Here is a 22540-nt window from a genome sequence, read left to right as displayed (position 1 = left end):
GAAGACTTACGCCATCATAACCAGCCCTTTGCTCTGCAGTGGGTGAGGTTGCCGGATGAACGCACCAGGGGCCCGTGGTAGGAGCTCAGCATGGGCAGCCTTTTAAAAAGAGATTGATCAGAAAGCATGAGCCAATCGATACACGTGAAGGGAATCCATTCAGAAAGCAAAACTGCAGCTTAGTGTGCTTGCTTTCCAGATGAATTTGCCCAAAACTCTGTCAAGGAAAATCTCCTGATGAAGAAGGAGCTGGAGGAGGAGCGCTCCCGCTACCAGAATCTTGTGAAGGAATATTCGCGGCTGGAGCAGAGATATGACAACCTTCGGGATGAGATGACCATCATCAAGGCAAGGAGGTCCCCGCCCCTGTCCCTGAGCCGGCCCCGCATCTGGCTTCCCTCCCCCATTCTTGACACTTCCGGCCGCCGCACTGCCATCCGACGCTATGGTGCACCTGTTCTTGCCATTCTTGCCGATAGTTCTCACATGAGGAAGGAACGGGACCGGGTGATCATTCCCAGAGATGGCTCCTTTTCCAGCTTTGGGGTCTTACGAAGATCTTGGGAGCCTAAGGGAAAACCCCACCCAGGTGTATGCTGTCTGTCTCGTTCCCTGTTCTGGGAAAATTCCTGTGTTGAAACAGCGATGGTGTGGGGGGAGTTCTGATCTCGGCGTCCCTGGCATGTACTGCAGAGAGACCCCCAGGGTCTGATTGTTTCTCCCAATCTTCAGTGAAACGCAATAGACATAGAAACATCCTATTTCAGGAGTTGTCAGTCTTTTTTTTTTACCCCCATGTAAACATTGCCTCCAGAAATATGTCCTCAAACAAGATTGATAAGTTAATTGCATAGAAACCAGGAAGGAGAACCTAAATAGGAACATATATAAATACAAAATTTTCTGACCAAGATCAGTTTTTACTCTCAAAGCCGAATCACGCAAGGGAAAAAAGTATTTTTAAATGAACGGTATAAATGGTAACCTCTATTTCTAATATGCTTACTATTTTCATAAAATTGGTGGAGCACAAGTTGAAATATGAGGCCATTAGAGGCAGGTTTGCAACATTCTTTTCCGGGGTGGGGGGCACAAGGACAGGACGGTGTTTGTGAACGTTCAGGGCAAGACCAGGAGATACGGTTGTTTCCCCAGGACTTTTCAGAGAAATCAGCCTGTGTTGGGGTTTGAATCTCATGAGGAGACTCATCAGGGAGTTCAGTCCTGCCATTGGGGTTCTGTTCTCATGATCATTTTGTTAGCTAGATGGATGATGGTAAGAACTGTCAATGACATTTTTGTGGGAATAGCTCCATTTAGCCATTGTTCCCAGACACAGTGACACCAATTCTAGAATCTACTGGCCTTTGAAAAGGAACAGTTCTCGTTACCATTAGTTATGAGTTCTCACATTTTTCTCCTTCAACAGCAAACCCCAGGCCACAGGAGGAACCCATCAAACCAAAGTAGCTTAGAGTCTGACTCCAATTACCCCTCCATCTCCACATCTGAGGTTGGAGACACAGAGGATGCCCTTCAGCAGGTGGAGGTGAGTAAGGCAGGCTGGCGGCTGCTGTCTGTGGTCCAGGGGGTGTGGAGCTGTTTGAGGTTTCCCAGCTGTATAGAGACTTCCTCTTCCGGTTGGTGGGGCCTCTTCTTGATAGAGGGATTCCTTGGACTGCAGAGTGCACTTACAAACAGTACCCTGGAGTTAGTATTTACTGTGCAAAGTGATAACATTACTGTTCACCTTATTATCCAGGGAGAAAGGAAGAGGGTCAATCCCTGGTTGTCGCTCTTGTAAACCTGAGAGCCTATCGCAGAGAGGTAGAATGGCTGATTTGAGAAGGAACAGCTTTGGGGTGCCTGGGTGGCTCAGTCAGTTAAGCCTCCGACTCTTGATTTCAGCTCAGGTCATGATCTCAGGGTTGTGAGATCCAGCCCTGTGTCTAGCTCCACGCTGGATGTGGAGTCTGCTTGAGATTCTCTCCCTCTCCTTCTGCCCCTCTATCTCTAATTTAAAAAAAAAAAAAGAAGAAGAAGAGGGGCACCTCGGTGGCTCAGTTGGTTAAGTGTCTGCCTTCTGCTCAGGTCATGATCCCAGGGTCTTGGGATCAAGTCCCACATCAGGCTCCCTGCTCAGTGGGGAGCCTGCTTCTCCCTCTCCCTCTGCCAGCCACTCCTCCTGCTTGTGCTCTCTCTGTCAAATAAATAAAATCTTAAAAAAAAAAAAAAAAGAACAGCATAGTCATTAAAATAGAGATTATCATCCCCATTTAGTATCACAGCCCATATAGAATACCCAGACATATGCAAGAATTTTTTTCCCTGACCGAGAAGCTGGATCAAACTTAGAGAAGAATTATTTGGAATATTTGGAACCACACATGTTTGCTGAGTGACTATGTCTTTGTCTCTAAATACTGTACCACACAGTGGACTTAGTAACCTGTGTGTGGTTTTGTCAAAGGTACATAGACACAATTTTTCCTCTGGCATTTTTGAAAAGAAGAAAATCACAAGCAGATAAGACCTTACAGAGCACATGAGAAACCTCGAGGAGAGACAGTCATGAACACAAATGTGCTCTGAGCATGTCTTTGTGCCAGGCACCACGGGTGAGCCCCGGCGAAGGAGTGGTCACCAAGCCAGAGTTGGCCCCTGCCCTCACGGGGCTTGTCAGGTGCAGAGTCCAGCAACAGTCGGGTGATGGGGGAAGTTTGGAATATAACTGCGGGTAGGTGTGATGTGTATGATGAGAGAGGGCGAGTGACAGAGTAAAGGTGGGGAAGGATAGAAAAGGAGGCCCCAGGACAAGAAGGCAGTCTGTTGTACGGTTCAGCATGGTCTGCTGCTGGCTGGAAGCACCTGGTAAGCGCTTAACACACGCTTGCCTAAGGCCCCTGGTTTTCCCATTGCGATCTCGTAAGCCTGGGTCCTGGAGGCTGCAACCACCTGAGCTCCAGACGGGCCACGCAAGTGTACATGTGGCCTTTCTTGTGCAGACATAAGTCCTTCCATCGGTGGACTTCGTTCTTCAAGGAAGCCGAGGCTGGTTCATGGGGTGAGCCCGAGCAGCGAGCCCCGTGCTGGCGAAGCAGGAAGCACTCCTGAAATGCATGTCGAGCCAAGTTCTATTGTCACACACGTATATACGTGTACTTTAAAAGTCCGCAGGGATATGCTCATGCAGACACACACCTTTGTACATTCGCACCTACACGCAACAGAACCCCAGGGGGCAAGGCCAGGCCTGAATCCAAAGGGGAAAGATACGGGAAATGGATGCTCTATGGTCTGTGGGAGAAATGGGTCCCATGGCAGGGAAGCCTTTGTTCTGCTTCAAGGTGTGATCGAGTGGTGTTTGACGCCACGTCTTCAGTGATCGGTAACCACACCGATTCTTCGTCAGGAAGCATTCAAGCCCGCGTTTACCGTTTCTCTGGTGGGAGGCCATTTCCATAAGCGAGCTCTTTTAACTTCCAAATAAAATAGCTGTGTCTTTTCTATTCTTGGAATGTATGAGTGGTTATCTTAAGTGGCTCTCACAGGAATATAAATGGCCAAGACTCAGATGTTATCTAGACAGAAAATGAGCCTGGGGTGCCAACTTTACTATGAGAACTGATGGTTGGTTGGCACTGGCTTTGCCTCTGGGGCGTGGATTGATGTCTGGGCGGAGAGAGAAGGCAGGCAGCTGATAGAGAGACAGGCTGTATGTCCCCTAAAGCGCTGATGCTATTGAAACCTCCTTCCCGGCTCCCTGTGTTCCCCTGAAGGACATTGGCCTGGAAAAGGCGGCCATGGACATGACGGTCTTCCTGAAGCTGCAGAAGAGAGTGCGGGAGCTTGAGCAGGAGAGGAAGAAGCTGCAGGTGCAGCTGGAGAAGAGAGAGCAGCAGGATGGCAGGAAGGTCCAGGTGCGTGCTGGGGCTGCAAGCCTGCAGTGTGGCCCCCGGGTGTTGGCGTCAGATGACCCAGCACCCTCCTCCCGGGCTCCCGTGGCAGGCTGTGAGCACTGGGGTCTGGTGGGTGCTGGGCGTGAGGGAGGAGCTTCTCCTGTTGGTGTCATGTTGAATTTTCTCTGCCTGCCGGTGCTCCCACACCGCCCCAGATGGACAAGAGTAGGCTATCCCAAGTACCCCCAGGGCAGGGGATTTCCAGAAGCAAAGCGTTGGAGGCAGGGGGAGCCTGTGACATTGTCTCCTATTCACCAAGAGGACTGGGATGTGTGATTCAAGTATAAATATAAGCCACAGTCAAATTTTAGCAGAGAAAAGTGCTTGCCCCTTATGTGGAGGCTAGCATGGACTTGAGTTTAGCTTCTCTGGGGGAGGGGTAGACCAAGTTTGCAGTCGCTCACCTTCTATCCCGTGATTGCTCCCTGGCCTCAGCCCGGATAATCATCCGTATCTTGGATCTCGAAAGGATATTGCTTGAAACCTTAGTGTCCCTAGATCTGTCTCTCTATCAGGGAGCCGCTCGGCACCTGTGCAATGCTCCGCACTGTGCTCACAGTAAGTATTCAGAGTGTTTATGAAATGAGATAAAAATGTAAGAAAACGCCGTAGCCACTGAGGAATCTAGGATCCAGGTTGGGAGGAGCAGGCATAACACAGGTGGAAAGTACAGAACAACGTCTGTAGTGCCAAATACGTGCAAGGTTGGGTACGGACTGGTGCTGCGGGAGTGGACGGAGCCCGTAGAAGTTAGCAGTGATATGGACGGAGGAGCCACGTGTTGTCTCTTAGGGGATAGAAGGACCACTTCTAATGTGGTAGAAGGCAAGCCTGACGTGGGTCATATCGTTAGCCAACCCCCTAGCGGATTCATCAAAGGCCTGTGCTCTGTTCTTAGGCCTGATTTGCCCGTGGTGGGGTTTGACCCCCTTCCCGCGCCTCAGTCCTGCCCCTGCTCCTAGCTCTGCACACGGTCTCCTTTTGGTAACACCTGCCTTCCCTATCCCTTCAGATGTGATACAGGCACTGATCTGTATTGCTAGCATGTTCTTGGGTGTTCTCCTGAGCACAAGTGGGGAGGTACATCTTGTTGATGGACTTCAATCTCTAAGGTGAATTAGCTTCAAAATGGAGAGTGAAAGGATTGGGTTTACAAATGACTCGGTCCATTAGAAGAGAAGCTGCCCTGACAGGCAGCATGAGTCAATGTACAAAAAGCCACCTGGTGACATCAGACCGTGCCTGACATCACAGTCCCCAGCCCACCCAGCTATCCCTGGATGTTCACTCTCTGGGTTCCCCACCACAGAATTGCCAAATAATTTTGAAATCTTGGCTTTAGGATTTTTCTTTGTCTGATACTAAATTAAAAAAAAAAAAAAACCCTTTCTTGAAAAGCAATCACTGAACGAGAGTTAGAACATAGGCTTGCCCCCTAGCCCTGAATGTATGTTGAGGATCTCCCTTTGAGGAGAAGGGTCTTGTTTTTGACAGTTTAGTAAGAAAGGCAGGAGTGGGGCAGGGGATGGGAGTTACGGAATGTACAGCACCCTGAACCTGAACTTGCAGAGATCATGCTCTTGGATCTGCCCTTGGTTACAAGAGGGATACTGAGCCACCTGGATCTTTCCTCTGGAGAGATGTGCCCGGGGTGTCAGCTATAGAGAGAGACCATGCTGTGGAGGAGGAGGGACAGAGACGTCTGTCACATGGGAGTGATAGCCTGCCCTGAGGAGGGGGCCTCTGTGACAGCCAGCCTGTCCCTGTATTGGACTTCCCATCCATCTAGCTCCCCTTCCCCAGGCCTGGCACAGTCACCTTTGCCACCAGGGTGATTCCACCTGGCTGCCCACTTAGAAACATAACTGCCAATCCACCTTCATACAGCCCCCCAGACTGTAGGTGATCTCCATGTTCCCAGAACCAAATGCACCCCACAGTGATCGGTGGCCAGGCGGCACATCCACGCTCCACAGAGCTCGAGTGCAGGCCTCTCAGTGGGGCAGCTGGTGAAGAGCGGGCCCAGACCACTGCTGGCGTAGGAGGCAAGGTGGAGACTGGTACCCAGGACAGCGGCTTTCCCAGGCAGCTGGAGGGCAGGAAACTGTGTGGTCAATGCAGCAGCCCCGGATCTGGGAGAGTCTACAGGAAGTGCTCAGCTCTCTGCCTGGGCTCATCTAATCCATACATGGCAGGTGGTGGCCTTACCTTGGGCCCAGGGCTGCTAACACGTAGATAATCTAATGAAGCACCGTCAGGTTTTAGCTCCAAAACCTATCTTATTCAAGAACGGTCACCCACTGCTTGAAATCACCCGAGCACCCCATTTATGAAGGCGTTCCTGCCCCTTCTCATTGACAATTCAAGTCCAATAGCTGCCAAATAATCCTAGGAGTCATTGGTTCATTGAGTCCTAATGGGCTAGCATTACAGTTGTCACTGTCCACATCCTTTAGAGCTTAATGTCAGACAGCATTTATAGAGCATTGTAGGGGGTCAGCTGCCGGACTCCCTACTATAGGGTGACATGAAGAGAGTAGTTGGAAAAACAGAACACAGGCGTGCACACACATCCCTAAACACCTAAAAGTAACTCCTTAATCTCATTAATAAGAACATAATTATAGATAACCTTCTTAATAAGTACATGTTATGGTGCTGGTTTCCTCCGCTGCTGGAACAAAGTCCCATAGACTGGATGGCTCAAAACGACAGAAATTCTTCTCTCATAGTTCTGGATGCCAGAAGTCAAAAATGAAGGTTTCAACAGAGCCATGCTCTTATAGGCTTTGGGGGAGAATCTGTTCCATGCCCCCCTCTCTCTCTCTCTGAGCATCTGGTGTTGCTGGAAACCCTTGGTATTCCTCAGCTCCAGTTCCGTGACTTGGCGCCATAGGACTCCAGTCTCTGCCTCCGTCTTCACGTGGCATTCCTCCCTGCGTGCATGCATGCGTGCATGTGTGTGTGTGTGTGTTCGAGATTTCTCTTCCTGTAAGGACACCTTTAGGCCCATCCTAATGACCTCATCTTGATTTGATTTTATCTGCAAAGACCCCATCTTAAATTAGGCTATGTTCACAGGTACCGGGAACTAGGACTTCAATCTGTCTTTTGCAGGGACATAATTCAAGCTGTAACACGGTGTCTACATATCTATATGCCTAAAGGATCGTGTGAATAAAGTCATGGTGGGGGGCTGAGGGCCAGCAGGAGGGGTCGTTCGTGGAGAGCTTCCTGGTGGCCTGGACTTGTGAGCTGAGTTTTGGAGGTGGGAAGGAAGTGGACATACGGAGCTGAGGGTATGGCTTTTGTGCAAACAAGCACGGGGACCGTGGGTGGAAATACTCCTGTGGAACAGCTGCATGTAGTCCGGGCTCACCTGCTGTGTCCTCATCTGTGCAGGTGGAACAAGCAAAGAATGACCTCTACTTGGACCAGGATGCAGACCTAGCCTACAACAGTCTGAAGGTAAGCTTGTCGGCAGACAAGGGCCTCGAACTCTCCCCCAATGGAGGATGAGGAGTCTGTTCACAAGTGGAGCCATCAGTACACCAGATCCCCTTGAGTTTCTTCATCTCTGAAATGGAGGAAAATGTGTACTTACTACACGGAGCTGTAATCTACACTCCGAGCAAACATCAACGAGGCGTCCTCCGACTTAGTTCAACTTTGGCTTTAACTCCCCCAGAGGTAGCACAGTCCCCACTGCTTAGTCCCACAAAACGGCCCCCTCTTCCGATGCCAACCACATTTATGGGTCCCCAGGTGACCCATACTTCTGTCCAACTTGCCTACAAATCGGGGGTTCCCATAACCCCCTCCCCAAGTTTGAGCATATGTCAGGACAGCCCACAGAACTCAGGAGAGCGTTTCATTTATTGGTTATAAAGGACGCAACTCAGCAACAGCCAAATGGAAGTGACGCGAGGCGTGTGGGAAGGGGCACAGAGCTTGTTTGTCTTCTCCAGGTGCACGCCCTCCCCCACCTCCCTGTGCTCACCAACCCGAAGCCCTTCGAAGCCCTCACTTAAGGTTTTATGGAGGGTCCGTTAAACAGGCACCAGGGATAAAATCATTGGCCATCGATGTTTAGCTCCATCTCCAGCCCTCCTCCTCTCCTTTTGGGGGCGTTGGTGGATGGGGCTGTAAGCTGTAGTGCTCTAATCTCAGCGCTGGTTCCCTGGAGCTGGCCCCCATCCTCATTTGCACAAACTCTCTGGGATCGAAAGGGGCTTGTTATGACTTACAGCAGACACCCGCCTCACCCCATCAGGAAATGCCAAGGGTTTTAGCACCCCTGAGTCAGGAATCGGGCACTGAGACCAAATATCATGAAAGATGTTCCTCTCACCTCTATCACTGGGAGTCACAAGAGTTTTGGGAGCTCTGTGCCAGGAACCAGGGCCATCACCAAATACGTATTTGTTATGTCACATACGTCTTTACCTACTTGATACGGTTCCAGTTAAAGTAATATGTGACCAGTGGGTTGAATTCACTTTGAAAAATGATCTAGACCTGCATGGAGGGATGTCCCTGCACACCCAGGGCTGGCCCAGTGAGAGCTGGTTAGGACAGAGGGTGGAAAGCCTCACGTCCCAGGGCAAGCAGACCTATGTTGACTACGGTGATGGGGGCCTAGGCCCCGGGGCCGGGATGGTGTGTATAGAAAAGGAGTATCGGAGTATTCCCATTCCACCGCTCCCATTCCCAGAGACTCGGGAATTGGGAATTTACCCATTCTGCTGGGGTCAGTCTGGCCCCACTCACGGGACCACGGATAACTCTGGTAACAGCTACATTGCCCCAGGAGAGCAGCCCAGAATCATGCCCATGGCTTTTGGAACAATGGGAGCCACAGAAGTGGGTGTTTTGTGAGGGTTTCCTTTCTGAATTATTGGTTAGACTCTTTGTCTCATGGGATATTTAAAAGCTTCAAAACCTCGTGGGAGGGACGTGGGTGTGATAGATGGCGGCCTTCCGCACGCCATTCTTGAACTGCCATCCCCGAGCAAGTGAACTTGTTAGGCTGTATTAGAACTGGTAAGGTGGTCTAGCCCAGTGGGTCTCCTTGACCGGCATCATGGCAGACATGCTAGAAATGCAAATTCTCAGCCCAGGCCTGCTGTGTCTGTCTGATTTCACACATCCTCTCGGGGTTTTCCATTACCCACTCAAAGCGCTGCCTCCAGGACTCTCGTCTTCAGTTCAGCTCAGAAGCTCCCTCTGCATTCAGCTGCCTCCTGAGGAAGGTGCCCCGCTCTGTTTCTGTGGGCCGCATCTCCCCACCAGCCTGTGGCCGGGCTTACACAGGGCTCAATAAATACTTGTCTCAAACTCTCAAAGCTCCTCAACCGCTCTGCTCTGGTAGGCCACGGTTCTGAGGTGACAAGACCTGGTTTTCCCTTCATTGGCTCTGCTGAGACCTGGCTTAACCTATGCACCTTGTCCCAGAGGCTGGCGCTGGGGACCCCTGGGTTTGCAGGAGACCAGTGGGGGAGGCCGGCTGTGATGTTCCCACTTAACAGACCCAGACCTTGAGGGAAGTGATGAAGGTGGGGCTTTTTGTCAGCCTGTATCCAGTGGGCCCCTGCTTTCGGAGGGCGTGGAGGGCAGGAGGTGTTCTCTGCGCTCCCGGAGTGTAGACTTTGCTGAGCAGACAAAGATCTGAGCAGATGATGGGTCTACACACCTGGCTACTCAGCCGTCTTTTCTAACCCGATCCTTGCCAAACTGGATCTGAAAAACCTGCCCGCAAGTACGTGGGGGAGATCAGGCGACTGTGGGAGGACCCCCTTCTGATGAGTAGTGATTTTCGCTGAAACTCTGAATTCCCCTAACAGAACTTTAGAAATGGTCCCGATCCTTCTCTAATGTGTGAAGGAGCAGAAGCACGCAGTTTGGGTACTAGGCTCCAGGCTTAGACGTGTCCTCCATGGGGTGAGAGGGAGTGGAAGGGTCCTTGGGGCCCATCACACCTGCAGAGCATTGCTCAAGGAGGCCTGATGTACTGTGGTGGGGGTGGAAGGCGGGACTCCCTGGACCAGGCATCGGGAATCCTCGGTGCTAGTCCTGGCAGAGCCTCTGAATTCATTGTGAGCCTTCTCTGCTCCGTCCTCGGTGTCCTCATTCAGAAAATGAAGATTGTTTGTTTACATGGTCCTAGTTCTGTGGTCCTGTGGCTTTTGTAATAAATCTGCAACCAGTCCCCACTTAGCCACTCTTTGGGGGTGGGGCTTGGGGTTGGGAAATTTTGAATCCCATACATTGCAAGGCCCTAAAAGCGTTATCTGTATGATGATCAAACTTTATATGGTCTGATTTTGTCAAACACAATGTTAAATATTATACCCAGAAAACTTAAAATACGTTCTAAAGTTGAACTTGAGTGGTATTTTTGACTCTGTACACAGGTAGTTTTTCTTCATTGACAGTTGATGGCTTTCTGTGTGACCAAAACCACAAGGGTGTGCCTAGTATACTCCAAAACTGCAGTCCACGTGCTGTTCCTTAGAATGGGGGGGGGGGCAGTGATCTCTAGAGAAATAAGTTTAGGAAATCCTGCAGTCCATATGCTCTCTCGGAAAGTCACAAAGTACATTTCATGTATTAAGTTTCTAGGAAGTCCAGGGTTAAAAGCTATGGGTTCAAATCCAGTTTTGTTTTGTTTTGTTTTGTTTTTCTTTTCAAATCCAGTTTTAACTACTTACTGATCTTTGCCAGTCAGAACGTTTGTGGTGTGTGTTATTGTTACAATGAGAAGGTTGCTCTTCCCTTGGCAGGAGGCAAGGCAGGTTGATTAAGGAAGGGGAGGGGGAAGGCCACATGGGGAGAGGACCCTAGGTGCAGGGAGAAATGGAGTGTGTTGCTTGGGCTGTCTTCCAGAGGCAAGAACTAGAGTCAGAGAACAAGAAGCTGAAAAACGACCTGAACGAGCTGAGGAAAGCCGTGGCCGACCAAGCCACACAGAACAATTCCACGCACAGCTCCCCAGACAGCTACAGCCTGCTGCTGAACCAGCTCAAGCTGGCCAATGAGGAGCTTGAGGTCCGCAAGGAGGAGGTGCTCATCCTGAGGACTCAGATCGTCAGTGCCGACCAGCGCCGACTCGCCGGCAAGAGCACGGTAACAATATGGCAGCCCCGGCCGGGCTTGTGAGGGAGGGAGCGACACTAGGTAATAGATGTGGGGTTTTCTTACATATCTTGACCGATGAAAACCTTAGAGCTAAAAGAGTGGACTCTCCTCTTCTAGGGTCTCTCCCCTAAAGACAAGATACTTGCCCTTTCAGCATGATCTTTCATGGCAGACTTTGCTGGAAGTTTCTGGAATCTTCTGAAGTTACTCAATATGAACATGTATCAAAAAGAACAAGGCACGGAATTAGAGAGAAGCTAGGGCCATGGCCTGAGCGGGCCCCTCGGCCTTGTTTTTCACCTCATGTTTTGCCCCTTGCTGTTTACTTTGATTCTGAGGTAGAGAAAGTGTTTCCTCTCAGCCCTCCCCGGGTGGCAAGTCTGGCTTAGCGTTTGTTCCTAATATTTTCATCTTCTGGGACAGACTGGGCAGTGGGAGGGAGGGGACAGAGGCCACCCGGGTCACTCTGGGCATGGCCCAGGGATGACATGGGGGATACATAGGTAGTCATGAGTGTGGAGGATCAATACTGAGACAGGTTTTCACCCTGTCCTTCGGGATTTGGGATGCTGTCACCTTCAGAGACACTGTCACTGTGACCTCCCTCCCCCATAACCACCACTCTACACTCAGGGCCTTTCACATACAGACCTTGTCATTCAGTGCCTTTGAAAGTCACATTCCTGCTTGGGTTTAACTGCTATTATCTGAGGTCATCCTGGGCCTTTGATTTTTCCCCAAAAGCTTGCGGGGAGCCAGGGTGGGGGGTGGGGGGAGGGAAGAAGCATTAGTTTGCTTTTAGGTAGGCCCCATGCCCAGCATGGAACCCAACGTGGGGCTTGAACTCAAGACCCTGAGATCAAGAGTTGGACTCTGAACCAACTGAGCCACACAGGTCTGTCCCCCCCCAACAAAAGCTTGTTTTTATGCCTCTGTATATAAAGTCTATAAAGTTGATTCATGACAGGTGTTTATGTGGCCAGAGTTTAACTTTAATCTGGGACCGTCTAGGAGCCGAACATTAATGCCAGAACAAGTTGGCCTAACAGTGAGAAGCACGTAGATCAGGAAGACGCCATCGAGGCCTATCATGGGGTCTGCCAGACAAACAGGTAAGTCCCCCCTCCCAGTAACTCTACCTGGAGGGGGCGATGGGAAGGGGTCTTACCTGAGCCGATGTGTGATGTCTGCTCCTCAGACACTGACCATGTGCTCAGCATCAGGGCTGACTTATTACAGGAGGCAGATGACTCAGTGACTCGCACGCCCCTAGGAAACCACTTGTTAGCTTCTGCAAGACTCTTGTAACACAGCTGGAGCCTCCAGAACGTAGGTCCTCTGACAGGCATTTGGAAAGGGACCCCCTCCCCCCACCCGAGAGCATTGACAGGAGGGGCAGGGAAGACAGGTGAGAGTGGCTAATCTCACTGGGGGGGGGGGCGGCACCATAGGAGCCCAATGAAGTCGTGGGAGGGGCCAGCTGCCGCCCTCTGCTCTAATACCAGCTGTGCCAACCCAGCTAGTGGGCCCCGTGCCTAGCATTTAGGAGCTGGAAGCCAAGCTAGACACCCCAGAGCTTGGCTGGGAGAATTCGACCACGGCCATATTGGCTAACATGAGCTTTCCCTGGATTTTAGTTAACCGACCACCTCTAGTCCCTCCTTATGGATGATCTCCCCAGGTTAAGGAACAGAGCGTGATGGGGGGAGGAAGCAGGTCCTGGATGAGACCCCCGGGCAGTATGGTGGAACGCTTGCGAATGTGCACTCTGGACTCCACTCACTTACTAGCTATTTAGTAACTCCTTTATAACTGTTCAGTGCCTCAGTTTTCTCCTCTGAACTGGGGACAGTCACAGCCGTGCACCTCACGCAGGGTGATGGGGAAGACCAGGTGAGTTGGTCTGTGTAATGCACTTAGAATACTGACCACCATCATTAACGTCTTTGCCTCTGTGTGCCCCTCCGTGTGCCCCCATGGGTACTCATCAGAGCGGAGCTGGCCTTGTCCCCGGCTACCTTTCTCTCTCACCTCAACCAAATGTCGATCAGTCACTAAGCATTTGTATAGAATTGTTGAAAACCTCAAAGACATCTGGAAAATGTCAGTAGATGTCTCTGGGAATGCAACATGACGTTGTCAGCAAGAACGTCACAGAATGACCCTGCAGATTTAGTGCCGTGATTTCCAGGTCTTCTAGCCCCTGGTTCTGCAGATAGGGAAACTGAGGCCCAGGAGGGGTGAGCGGCTCTGGCATGCAGCCAGCCCGAAACCAAGTCGAGGTACGGTCCTGAAGGCCTGACTCCAGGCTGGACTGCTTCCAGAGCTCTGTGTGGGTAATCAGAAGATGAAGGTCTTTTAGCAGGCCCCCAGAAGGAGAGTAAATTTCCAGAGAGCTGCAGTTCTGTCCCCAAAAGGAGAGAGAAGGAAATGGAGGTGAGCCTCTCGGAGCTGAAACTGGGGTCAAGATTAAATCGTTTGAAATGATCTTGGGTGAAGAAATGCATTGAATAAGAAAAAAGAACACAGGTAATACTTGAAGTTTAAAAAAGAAAAAGGAAGGAAGGAAGGAAACAAGCCAGACCCTAATGAGGGAGAGCGGGTGTGGGTCTTTCCAATCTATGCCGGGACTGTTACCAGCTGTCAGCTCCCTTTTTATTCATCCAAATGCTTGTCAGGGATCCAGTCCCAGGGCTGCTTACTTACCCTGGGCTTGTCTTTCTTTGCAGCAATAATCATGGTAGTGATAAAATAAAGATAGCTTTTCTTACATCTTAAAATGCATTCCCAGCAAGCCCAGGGTACAACAGGGGACTCACAGCCCGTGACACCCAGCTCAGTACAGAAAGCTGCCTCGGGGTGGGAAGCCTGAGGAACCAGTTCCCCAGTGCCTGCCACACCTGGCAGGTGACCAGCCCAGACGTTGTGGGTTTGTGCCTCGCCCAGTCTGGTAATCCCAGCAGTGAGGGAGGACCGCGGGGGGCAGGCAGGGCAGGGGGATGCCCACGGCGATTGCTGGCATCAGGCAGCAAGGCCATCTATTACGAGGGCAGCCCCTGCCGGTAAGAGTGCTCTGAAGACCCAGCTACTTCTCCTTTCCTGCGATTTCCCTGTAATGGAGAGGTTCCTGTGGGAACGGAAGTTGTATGAGTGCATGTGTGATTTGGGGTGGAGGGATTGAAAAAAAAAAAAAAAAGCCCTCTACCTAGGGAAAGCCTACGCTCATGCATTGGATTTCTCTTAGCTTTCTGGAGGGCTTCTCGCCACGCCCAGTCACAGCTCCTCTGAGAGTCCAGGGCTCCCCAGTTTGGAATTTCTTTCACTTGCTAACTTCCAGAGTTTATAGAGTTCTGTTTTATCTTTATGATTGTGTCTCTTCCTTTGTTTTCAAGTTTGGGAGAGAAGCCAGTATTGAGGGTCTGTTGTGGGAAGGAACCACAGGAGTATGCATAGCTCTTCTGCTTCCAGAAAGTGCTCTCATTTTCACATTTTGGGAGCTAAGAGATCAGCAGCACTATTACCGCTTTATATGTGGCCAAAATCAAGTTAAAGAGAGGGCTGGTCCTTGCCCCAGCGACAGGCTGCTGCATACAGAGGTGGGTGTCTGGGGAACTTGGGGGACAGGGAGATGGGGAAGTGGGCTAGCAGAACAGGCTAGCCTCACCTCCAGGCATGCACTCAGGTCACAGAGCTAGGTAGGAGCTGGAGTGTGGTGAGGGCTCAGGTCTGGCTCCGGGAACAGTGCTCCTTTGGCCACTGGCTGTTTCCACTCAAGTCTGTGGAACTCCAAAGAGAAACTTCAAGTGCATTATTGGACCTCTGTTTGGGTCCCAGGAAACCTTGCAGTCCCTCTGCCCAGCAGGTTCCAGGGAACAAGAGGACGGCCTTGGCACAACAGGTCCAGGACATGTAGGCGTCGACCACGACACGCCTTTGAGGCTCCTGTTGGACAAGTAAACTTGGGGTTATTACAGTGGGCCTGCTTGGGACAGTGGAGATCCTGTTTAACCAGAACGGGGTGCGTGCAGATTCCTTGGGATAGGCTTGGAGTTTGTGGCTCATTTGGCCCCGAGCCCCAGCTGCTGTGGGATGTCTTGCTCAGTACAGCAAAGGAGGGGGGAGAGAGCCTCATTCTCCCCAGCTCCCTTCTCTTGAGTCCTCACTGTCCCTGTTCCCAGCTAGAAACTCTCGGCTTGCTTCTGCAAGGTCATCATTCCCTCATAAGGTTTCCCAAAATTCAGTGGGTCCCAAGCCATCAGCACAATTCCTGTCTGCTGTAATTCAGTGGCATGGCCATATTTATCTGCAGACAACTCACCTTCCTGTGGCCCAGTCTCTAGTTTCAGACATTTCTCTTGTTCGCAGCACTGGGGTTCCAGTCTCCCATTCTCAGAGATTGTGGGGAATGTCCTGGGCCGTTGGGTGGCACGTCCAGGTGTGAGCTACAGAAATAAGGACATCTCTGCAGCACAACGTGCTCTTTTTAGAAACTGGAAACTGACCATCTTCAAGTTCATAGGAATCTTGCCTGTTTCCATCCACAGAGAGGCAGGTCCTAGAGCCGGGACAGAGGGATGGCAGCTGGGTTGTAGTCTTGACGGTCTCCACGGGGGAAAGCAAATATTATCCTAGGCCTTTTCTGCTGCATGATCTTTACAGTTAATAAGGTTATGTCATTAAGGATCTAGAAGGAACCTCAGATAAGTCAGCTGATCATTTTCATCTTACACATGAAGAAACAGGTCCAGGACATGTAGGCGTGGACCACGACACGCCTTTGAGGCTCCTGGTTCCCCAGCCGGGTTCCTCAACTCAGTCTTGCTGCCTTCTGCCGTTGGAGACTTCACCTGCTGCTTATGCAAGGGTGTCCGTAGCCTCACCAGGAACGAGGCTCCGCACAGTGGTGTGTACACAGGAGAGTCTCCATGAATGTTTGTTGATTTGTTCGTTGACCTCATGCACTTTACTTTTTAAAAAAATGCCTGTAAGCTGTCGTTTGGGGTTTTCCTTCTCATACCAGTAGGTGGCGCTCTCTCCCAGGCCTTCGCCCCTGATGGCAGGCAGAGGGGAGGGAGAATCTCCAAGGAGGAATCGGTCCTCTTTCATCCAGGAACAAAGGCTTGGACCTGGAGCTGGTTGACTGCATTTTCATTAACTGGTGTGCCTGACTTCCTGAGCATTGTGGGATGACTGGCCTGCACAGTCTCGACTTATCTTTGTGCATCATGCCTGGCGTGTTCCAGAATTAGGAATGCTGAGAGTGTCTCCCTCTGAGCAGGGATTATACTAACTTCCTCTGTGCTGTGTAACTCAGCAACACACACACACCTTCCAGAGGGTGAGAGGTGGTACTCAGTCAGCCATCAAGTTAGTACAGGAACGCGGTGACCCTCCAGGAGAGAGCCGGCAGGCACCCTCGGCATCTGGAGGGCCAGCCAGTGTGGGCAGGGAAGGAGCCGGGGGCCTGTGGAGGATTTCCTGTGTGCCCAGGGCTAGGAAGGTGGGGCGGGGCCGGGGAGGGGGGGCGCGCCTGGGTGGGTCAGTGGTTAGGCATCTGCCTTCGGCTCAGGGTGTGATCCTGGCTTTCGGGATCAAGCCCCACGTCAGGCTCTTCTGCTGGGAGCCTGCTTCTTCCTCTCCCGCTCCCCCTGCTTGTGTTCCCTCTCTCGCTGGCTGTCTTTCTCTCTCTGTCCAATGAATAAATAAAGTCTTTAAAAAAAAAAAAAAGGAGGAGGAGGAAGGTGGGGAGGTACCTGGATGGGGGAGCATGGGACACACGCCTGATCTCCGGGAGCTGCCCTTCTGGCATTGGGCAGACAAGGGGCCACTGGGGAGGGCCTAAGGATTTGCAAGGGGAAGGCAACTGGCCGTCTGCTTTCCAGGTTGAGTAAATAGGAGGGATGCAGCCCAGTCCCCAGATGGAGCAGAGAAAGTTCAGCGGGCATCCTGCACAGCAGCTTTAACTCACGATTTCTTTATGTGTGAGTGCAGTGAGGGCTGGAGGTGAGATTAGCTCGTGCTTTTGTGTCCTTAGTGACAGAGAGGAGAACATCATTGAAAAGCAGACGATATGTAACCACCTTCCTCATTGTCATGGAGCCATGTGTCCCCAGTTGGACCAGATGCAGCATCCCAGGAGGCCCTCTGCAGCCTCTACCCAGTGTGGGCCTCGCCTCCCTGCCCTGGTTGCACCTCGCCTCCCTGCCCTGGTTGCACCTCTCCTGATTCTCCCTTTCCTTTTCTGAGTCCTTCTGGGGGGGAGGGGGTGGGGGGGGAGGACAGCCTAGGCCGCTGCTGTCCACAGAATTTATCGGGGCAAGAGCAGCCCTTTGCTCTTGGCAACATGCTCCCCTGGCCTGTCGTGATCCCCCAAGACTGCATGGACTCCCTTCTGAGACCTGGCCTGAGAGGGAGGGGACAGCAAAGGAAGAAGGGAGGCTGGGAGTTCTTGAGCTTTCCCTTTGTGTGTGTGCGTGTTTCCAAACCTTGGCTGGAATGGCCTCACTTTCCTGGACATTCTGCCTCCTTGTCTCTTCCCTCTACACTCGATGCCCTGTTTTTTGTCCTTTATTTCTAGCAAGACTGAGGATTGGGGATATTTGAATGAAGATGGAGAGCTCGGCTTGGCCTACCAAGGCCTAAAGCAAGTTGCCAGGTCAAACATACGCCTTTCTGCCTGTGCCTGCTCTGTCTGTCCTGCCTGCTCGTGTCTACGCTTACCTGTCTCAGCTGGAGCGGAGGCCAGGGCACGATTGATGGGGGTCACCCGGCTGGCGCTCTGTGTCTGGGCTCTGTGTGGATGAGGTTGGGGAGGCTGCTTGTAGGGGTCCAGGCAACAGTAGCTGATGGCTCAGGGGAACCTTCCTGGGGCCAGGACACTGATGCTTACAAGATTTAAGGAACTTGCTGCGTCCATGGGAGATCCAGAACTGGAATCCTGTTCCATTTGATACCAGAATCTGAATCCATAAGCTACTCGTCTTGAGCTATGTGTGAGCAGCTTAGCAAGGGAGGTTAGAGATGCACAACGTCATAGTCCCGGCCCACATTGGCTGCCTGAGAGCCCAAGTCTCTTCGGGGCTATGGCACAGCTTGGCACATCTGAGCCTCCCAGCAGCGATGGGGCGATGGCCTGCGGGCTTGTGTCCTGGAAGAGGAAGCTGGGGTGGAGTCTGTGCTGGCCCAGCTCCCTCAGCCTACTCGTGGTAGGGCCGGGGTGGGGGGCACTGCCCTCATCGTACCTCCAAGGCATTCCTGCTGATGACCCTGCTAGAGGTCCCACAGCAACAGGAATCTTTTCTTGGGAAAAGAAAGTCCAGATCAGCGGGTTCTTGAGGCCATGTGTCTCCTGGCTCTGGGGTGCAACGTGGCCCCACTGCCTGTGAGCAAGGTGACCTCTGTCTCTTCCCTTGCTGGTCTACTGTGGATCAGAATGGGAGCTGCCTCGCGGAGTCATTATAAGGAGCAGAGTTAACTCAGGTGAAGCATCTTGTATGTGCCTGGCACGTGGTAAGCACAGAATCGATATTAGCTGATATTTCTGTTATAATGGCTATTATTCAGTGAGATCTGCCCCATCGAGAAGTTTGTTTTATTGGAGTTGGGGAACCTATGTGTAAAACCAGGTGATTCCTTGCGGCTCTCTATCAGCAGATTGGATTTTTTTTTTTTAATAAGCAAATGACTGCATTAACAAATCTGAAAGCATAGACCTATGCATCAGGAGACCTAGCTTTTAGAGCCAGCTCCGCCACTGGCTGTGGCCTCAGGTAGAGGAGGGTTCTTGGATCTTGCCCAGAACCCTGGGCGAAGCCACACAACTACAGTCTATGTGCAGAGTAAGCAAGCTGTGAGCACAAACTCACAGCACAAATCAGGAACCGAGTCTTGGGGTGAGTCCCTAGAACCTAGGGGTGTCTATTTGCTCTTGATAGGTTCGTAACTTACTGGAGATGCTTTTAGTGTATTGAAGCCAAGATTGGGTGCTCTCTATCCTATGTCCTCAAAAATGCTGATTTAATTACAGAACTCCTCTCCACAATCCTCACGTTATTAGTGCTTTCACTTGATGCTGCTGCCTGTGGCGAGTGGGTGAATCAGTCATTCCTCCATCATTTCTTCACTTGTATGCATCTGTCGAGAAGCCCCTGGGAGCTGGGCATTGCACCCCGTGCCACCGTGGAGCTGACTGAGCTACAGATGACCTGGGGCATTGGTGGGGGAGTCGACAGCAGAGACTCCTCGTCTCTCGCTCCTTTGGAGCCTTGGTCCCTCCTCTCTTGTGGCCAGACTAGCAGAACTGTAAAAAACACGTCTCCCTGCCTCCGGGGCTGCTGGGGACTCTCACTGGCATTTCTGAGGCACTTCCAGGTTCAGGTTCCTGACTCTGCCAAGCTCTGGTCACCATCCTGGCATCCTGGGAGAGAGCGTGGTGAATTTTCAAGCAGGCGGACCATGGCAGACAGCTTTGACCTACCTTGCGTCCAGAAACTCCTACCTTTCTTTCATGTGATTGTTCACTACCCTGAATCAGAGCATTTGCTCTTGAACCCAAGAAGGTGGCACCTAGTCCACGTTAGTACGTCCTAAGCTGCTTAGGACACTTCTCTAGTGCCTCGCCTGCTCATGACGGACGGAACAGGCGCCTCCCAGGATTGCCTGCGGAGCGGTCGGACTCCGAGTCTTCTGNCAGCGTGGTAAATTTTCAAGCAGGCGGACCATGGCAGACAGCTTTGACCTACCTTGCGTCCAGAAACTCCCACCTTTCTTTCATGTGATTGTTCACTACCCTGAATCAGAGCATTTGCTCTTAAACCCAAGAAGGTGGCACCTAGTCCACGTTAGTACGTCCTAAGCTGCTTAGGACACTTCTCTAGTGCCTCGCCTGCTCATGACGGACGGAACAGGCGCCTCCCAGGATTGCCTGCGGAGCGGTCGGACTCCGAGTCTTCTGAGACTTCTCTCCAACCTTCCCCAGATCTTCTGAAGGTCTTCTGCTTCCGGTCCTGACACCAGCTGATCTTAAACCTCCCCTGAGATCATTCGCCAAGAGTTAATTTCCGTTTCGACTAGAAAAAAAAAACTGTGTATTTATGGCCACAGATAAAGTGGGGGTAGAGGGTAGTGGTGGTGAAGGGAAAAAGGAAGGGGCTAATGTGTTGCCTTTCTAAAACGTGCAGATAATCTGTGGGGAGGATATGCAGGCTATAATTAGTTCAGCCTCCTCGGGTTTTTTGTCTTCACAAGGAGGTTCTTGTGAGGTTTGGGCTGGTGTGGATACTTCTGTGTGAACGAAGCTGTAAGAAGTGTATTTCTGCAGATGACATTTTGACACGGAGACGATCTCTCAATCCCAAACCAATCGCCTGCGTGGGACGAGGAACGGAATGGGGGGGGGTGTCAGGAAAAAGGCCTCAGAGCAGGGGTGCGCGTTTGGCCCCGCGTTCCCTTCCTCAGAGAGGACAGGCCGGCCTGCTTGCCGATCTGTCCCCCTCGGGTCCCTCCCCTGTTGGGTTCGTGCAGTTGCTGCTGCTGTGTGCTTGGCTGCTCTCCTGTCGCATGTCCGTCTGTGGCCCCTCACACGGGGCGCCGACCTGAGCCCCGCGCTCACCTGCCCTCCTTGCCCCACGGCAGGTTGCTGGAGGCGCAGCTGCAGGCCCAGAGCCGCGAGCACGAAGAGGAGGTGCAGGGTCTCAAGGTGCAGGTGGAGGCCCTGAAGGAGGAGCTGGACAAGCAGCAGCAGACCTTCTGCCAGACGCTGCTCCTGTCCCCAGAGGCCCAGGTGGAGTTCGGTGTCCAGCAGGAGATCTCCCGGCTCACCAATGAGAACCTGGTGAGTGACGTCGCCCAGTGGGTCCCACTCTGGGAAGTCGTGTTCTGGACGGAGATGGGGCCAGCAATGGCCTTTAGCTGACTGGGCGGCGTTTGCGTCCTCGGCCCTGTAGCAGGAGCAGAGACTCTAGAAAGCACTGTCAGCGAGGGTTTAGGACTGGGGTTGGTGGCCGCCGCAGGGCCATGCCGGGCCCCAGGATTCGGCCCCCTGCCCTCCAGGGCTGGCTCGTCTGTTCTCACAATGCTGCCTCCTGGTTTTAGGACCTCAAAGAACTGGTAGAAAAGCTGGAAAAGAATGAGAGGAAGCTCAAGAAACAACTGAAGATTTACATGAAGAAGGTCCAGGACCTCGAAGGTAAGGCGTGTGCGTCTGCGTGCGGTGAGGCACGCGTCCACTCAGTCACGAGTGAGGGAAGGGAACGGACTGCCCGCTGCCCTCTGCACACTCTTCCTGTTTCGCCCGTTCTCGGGCGCCTGTGCCCAGTCCAGCCGTGGGGTAGACTAAGTCAGACCCCACGAGCTCACACATTCTCAACTGGCCAGAATCTGGGCTAAAATACGTAAATTCGTCGGGTGTTTGGGGGCTTACTCTGAGCTCCACACCGAGACAGTGGCCCTGTGGCCTTGCCCTCAAGGGGCTTAAAGCGGGGAGGCAAAGCTTTTTGGTGTGGAAAAAATGCAAATAACACATGGATCCTGACCACAGGGGCTCATTCCATGTGACGGGTAATCAGGAAGGAGAGGGGTCAATCCTGTGATTAAATTTCCAAACTGGAATCTGGTCCAGAAAGGTCAGGCGGGTTTAAATTTTCTTCTAGAAACATCCAGAATGTTTTCTGCCTCTGACTCCTTGCTATAAATCTGTCACTCCCCAGCCCTTCTAGGCACATGCCACCTGGCATGGACTCCTCCCTTGTCCCCTTACTGCCTGTATCCCCCGTCCCCCACCACCACATGGATCCCCACCCCCTCATCCTTTTACTCTCATCTCAAGAGCTGTGTCCTCAGGGCTTGAGTCCCATCTCTTGCTGTCCTAATACCAAGTGCTTCTGGACGCAGCACCCAATGCAGGGGTCATTTGTTTAATCACCTGGTTATGTCCCCCTGCTGCTCTGGCCTGCTGCTCTGGGCATAGGAGGTGGCTCTGTGAGGCCAGGGCTATCTGTTCTTTTTTTTTTTTTTTTAAGATTTTATTTATTTATTTGACAGAGACAGCCAGTGAGAGAGGGAACACAAGCAGGGGGAGAGGGAGAGGAAGAAGCAGGCTCCTAGCGGAGGAGCCTGATGTGGGGCTCGATCCCAGAAGGCTGGGATCACGCCCTGATCCAAAGGCAGACGCTTAAGAACTGCACCACCCAGGCGCCCCCAGGGCTATCTGTTCTGCTTAGCCCCTCTCCATCCCTGAGTCTCTCTGTTATCTTTGAGTTCTCATATTCCTGGTCACTCAGGCTTCAGGCTTCTCTCTTTTGTTCAGTCTTGAAGACCTATCATTTGCCCACCCCTTCCCCCCCGCAGCTCCCCCATGACTACAGGACCCTCCAGGTTCCCCACCTGTGCCCCTGCTGCTGTGTCCAGTCACCTCCTCTTTCCCTGTGGAATGCAATGCTCCCTGT

General features: G+C 52.0%; 1 protein-coding gene across 1 annotated transcript in view; it reads left to right on the top strand.

Annotated features, from left to right (window-relative positions):
* MYO5B (myosin VB) overlaps positions 1-22540 on the top strand; it is a 353491-nt gene that overhangs the window by 303686 nt on the left and 27265 nt on the right. Inside the window, exons 24-32 of the mRNA XM_034642874.1 lie at positions 200-348; positions 1430-1549; positions 3780-3920; positions 7362-7427; positions 10845-11084; positions 12108-12208; positions 17674-17751; positions 20730-20928; positions 21189-21282. Coding sequence (XP_034498765.1) covers positions 200-348; positions 1430-1549; positions 3780-3920; positions 7362-7427; positions 10845-11084; positions 12108-12208; positions 17674-17751; positions 20730-20928; positions 21189-21282 — 1188 coding nt within the window. The remainder of the gene's footprint in view (positions 1-199; positions 349-1429; positions 1550-3779; positions 3921-7361; positions 7428-10844; positions 11085-12107; positions 12209-17673; positions 17752-20729; positions 20929-21188; positions 21283-22540) is intronic.

This window comes from Ailuropoda melanoleuca, chromosome 14 (assembly GCF_002007445.2).
Source record: "Ailuropoda melanoleuca isolate Jingjing chromosome 14, ASM200744v2, whole genome shotgun sequence".
Lineage (NCBI taxonomy): Eukaryota > Metazoa > Chordata > Mammalia > Carnivora > Ursidae > Ailuropoda > Ailuropoda melanoleuca.
This window is presented reverse-complemented; position numbering and strand designations above follow the sequence as displayed.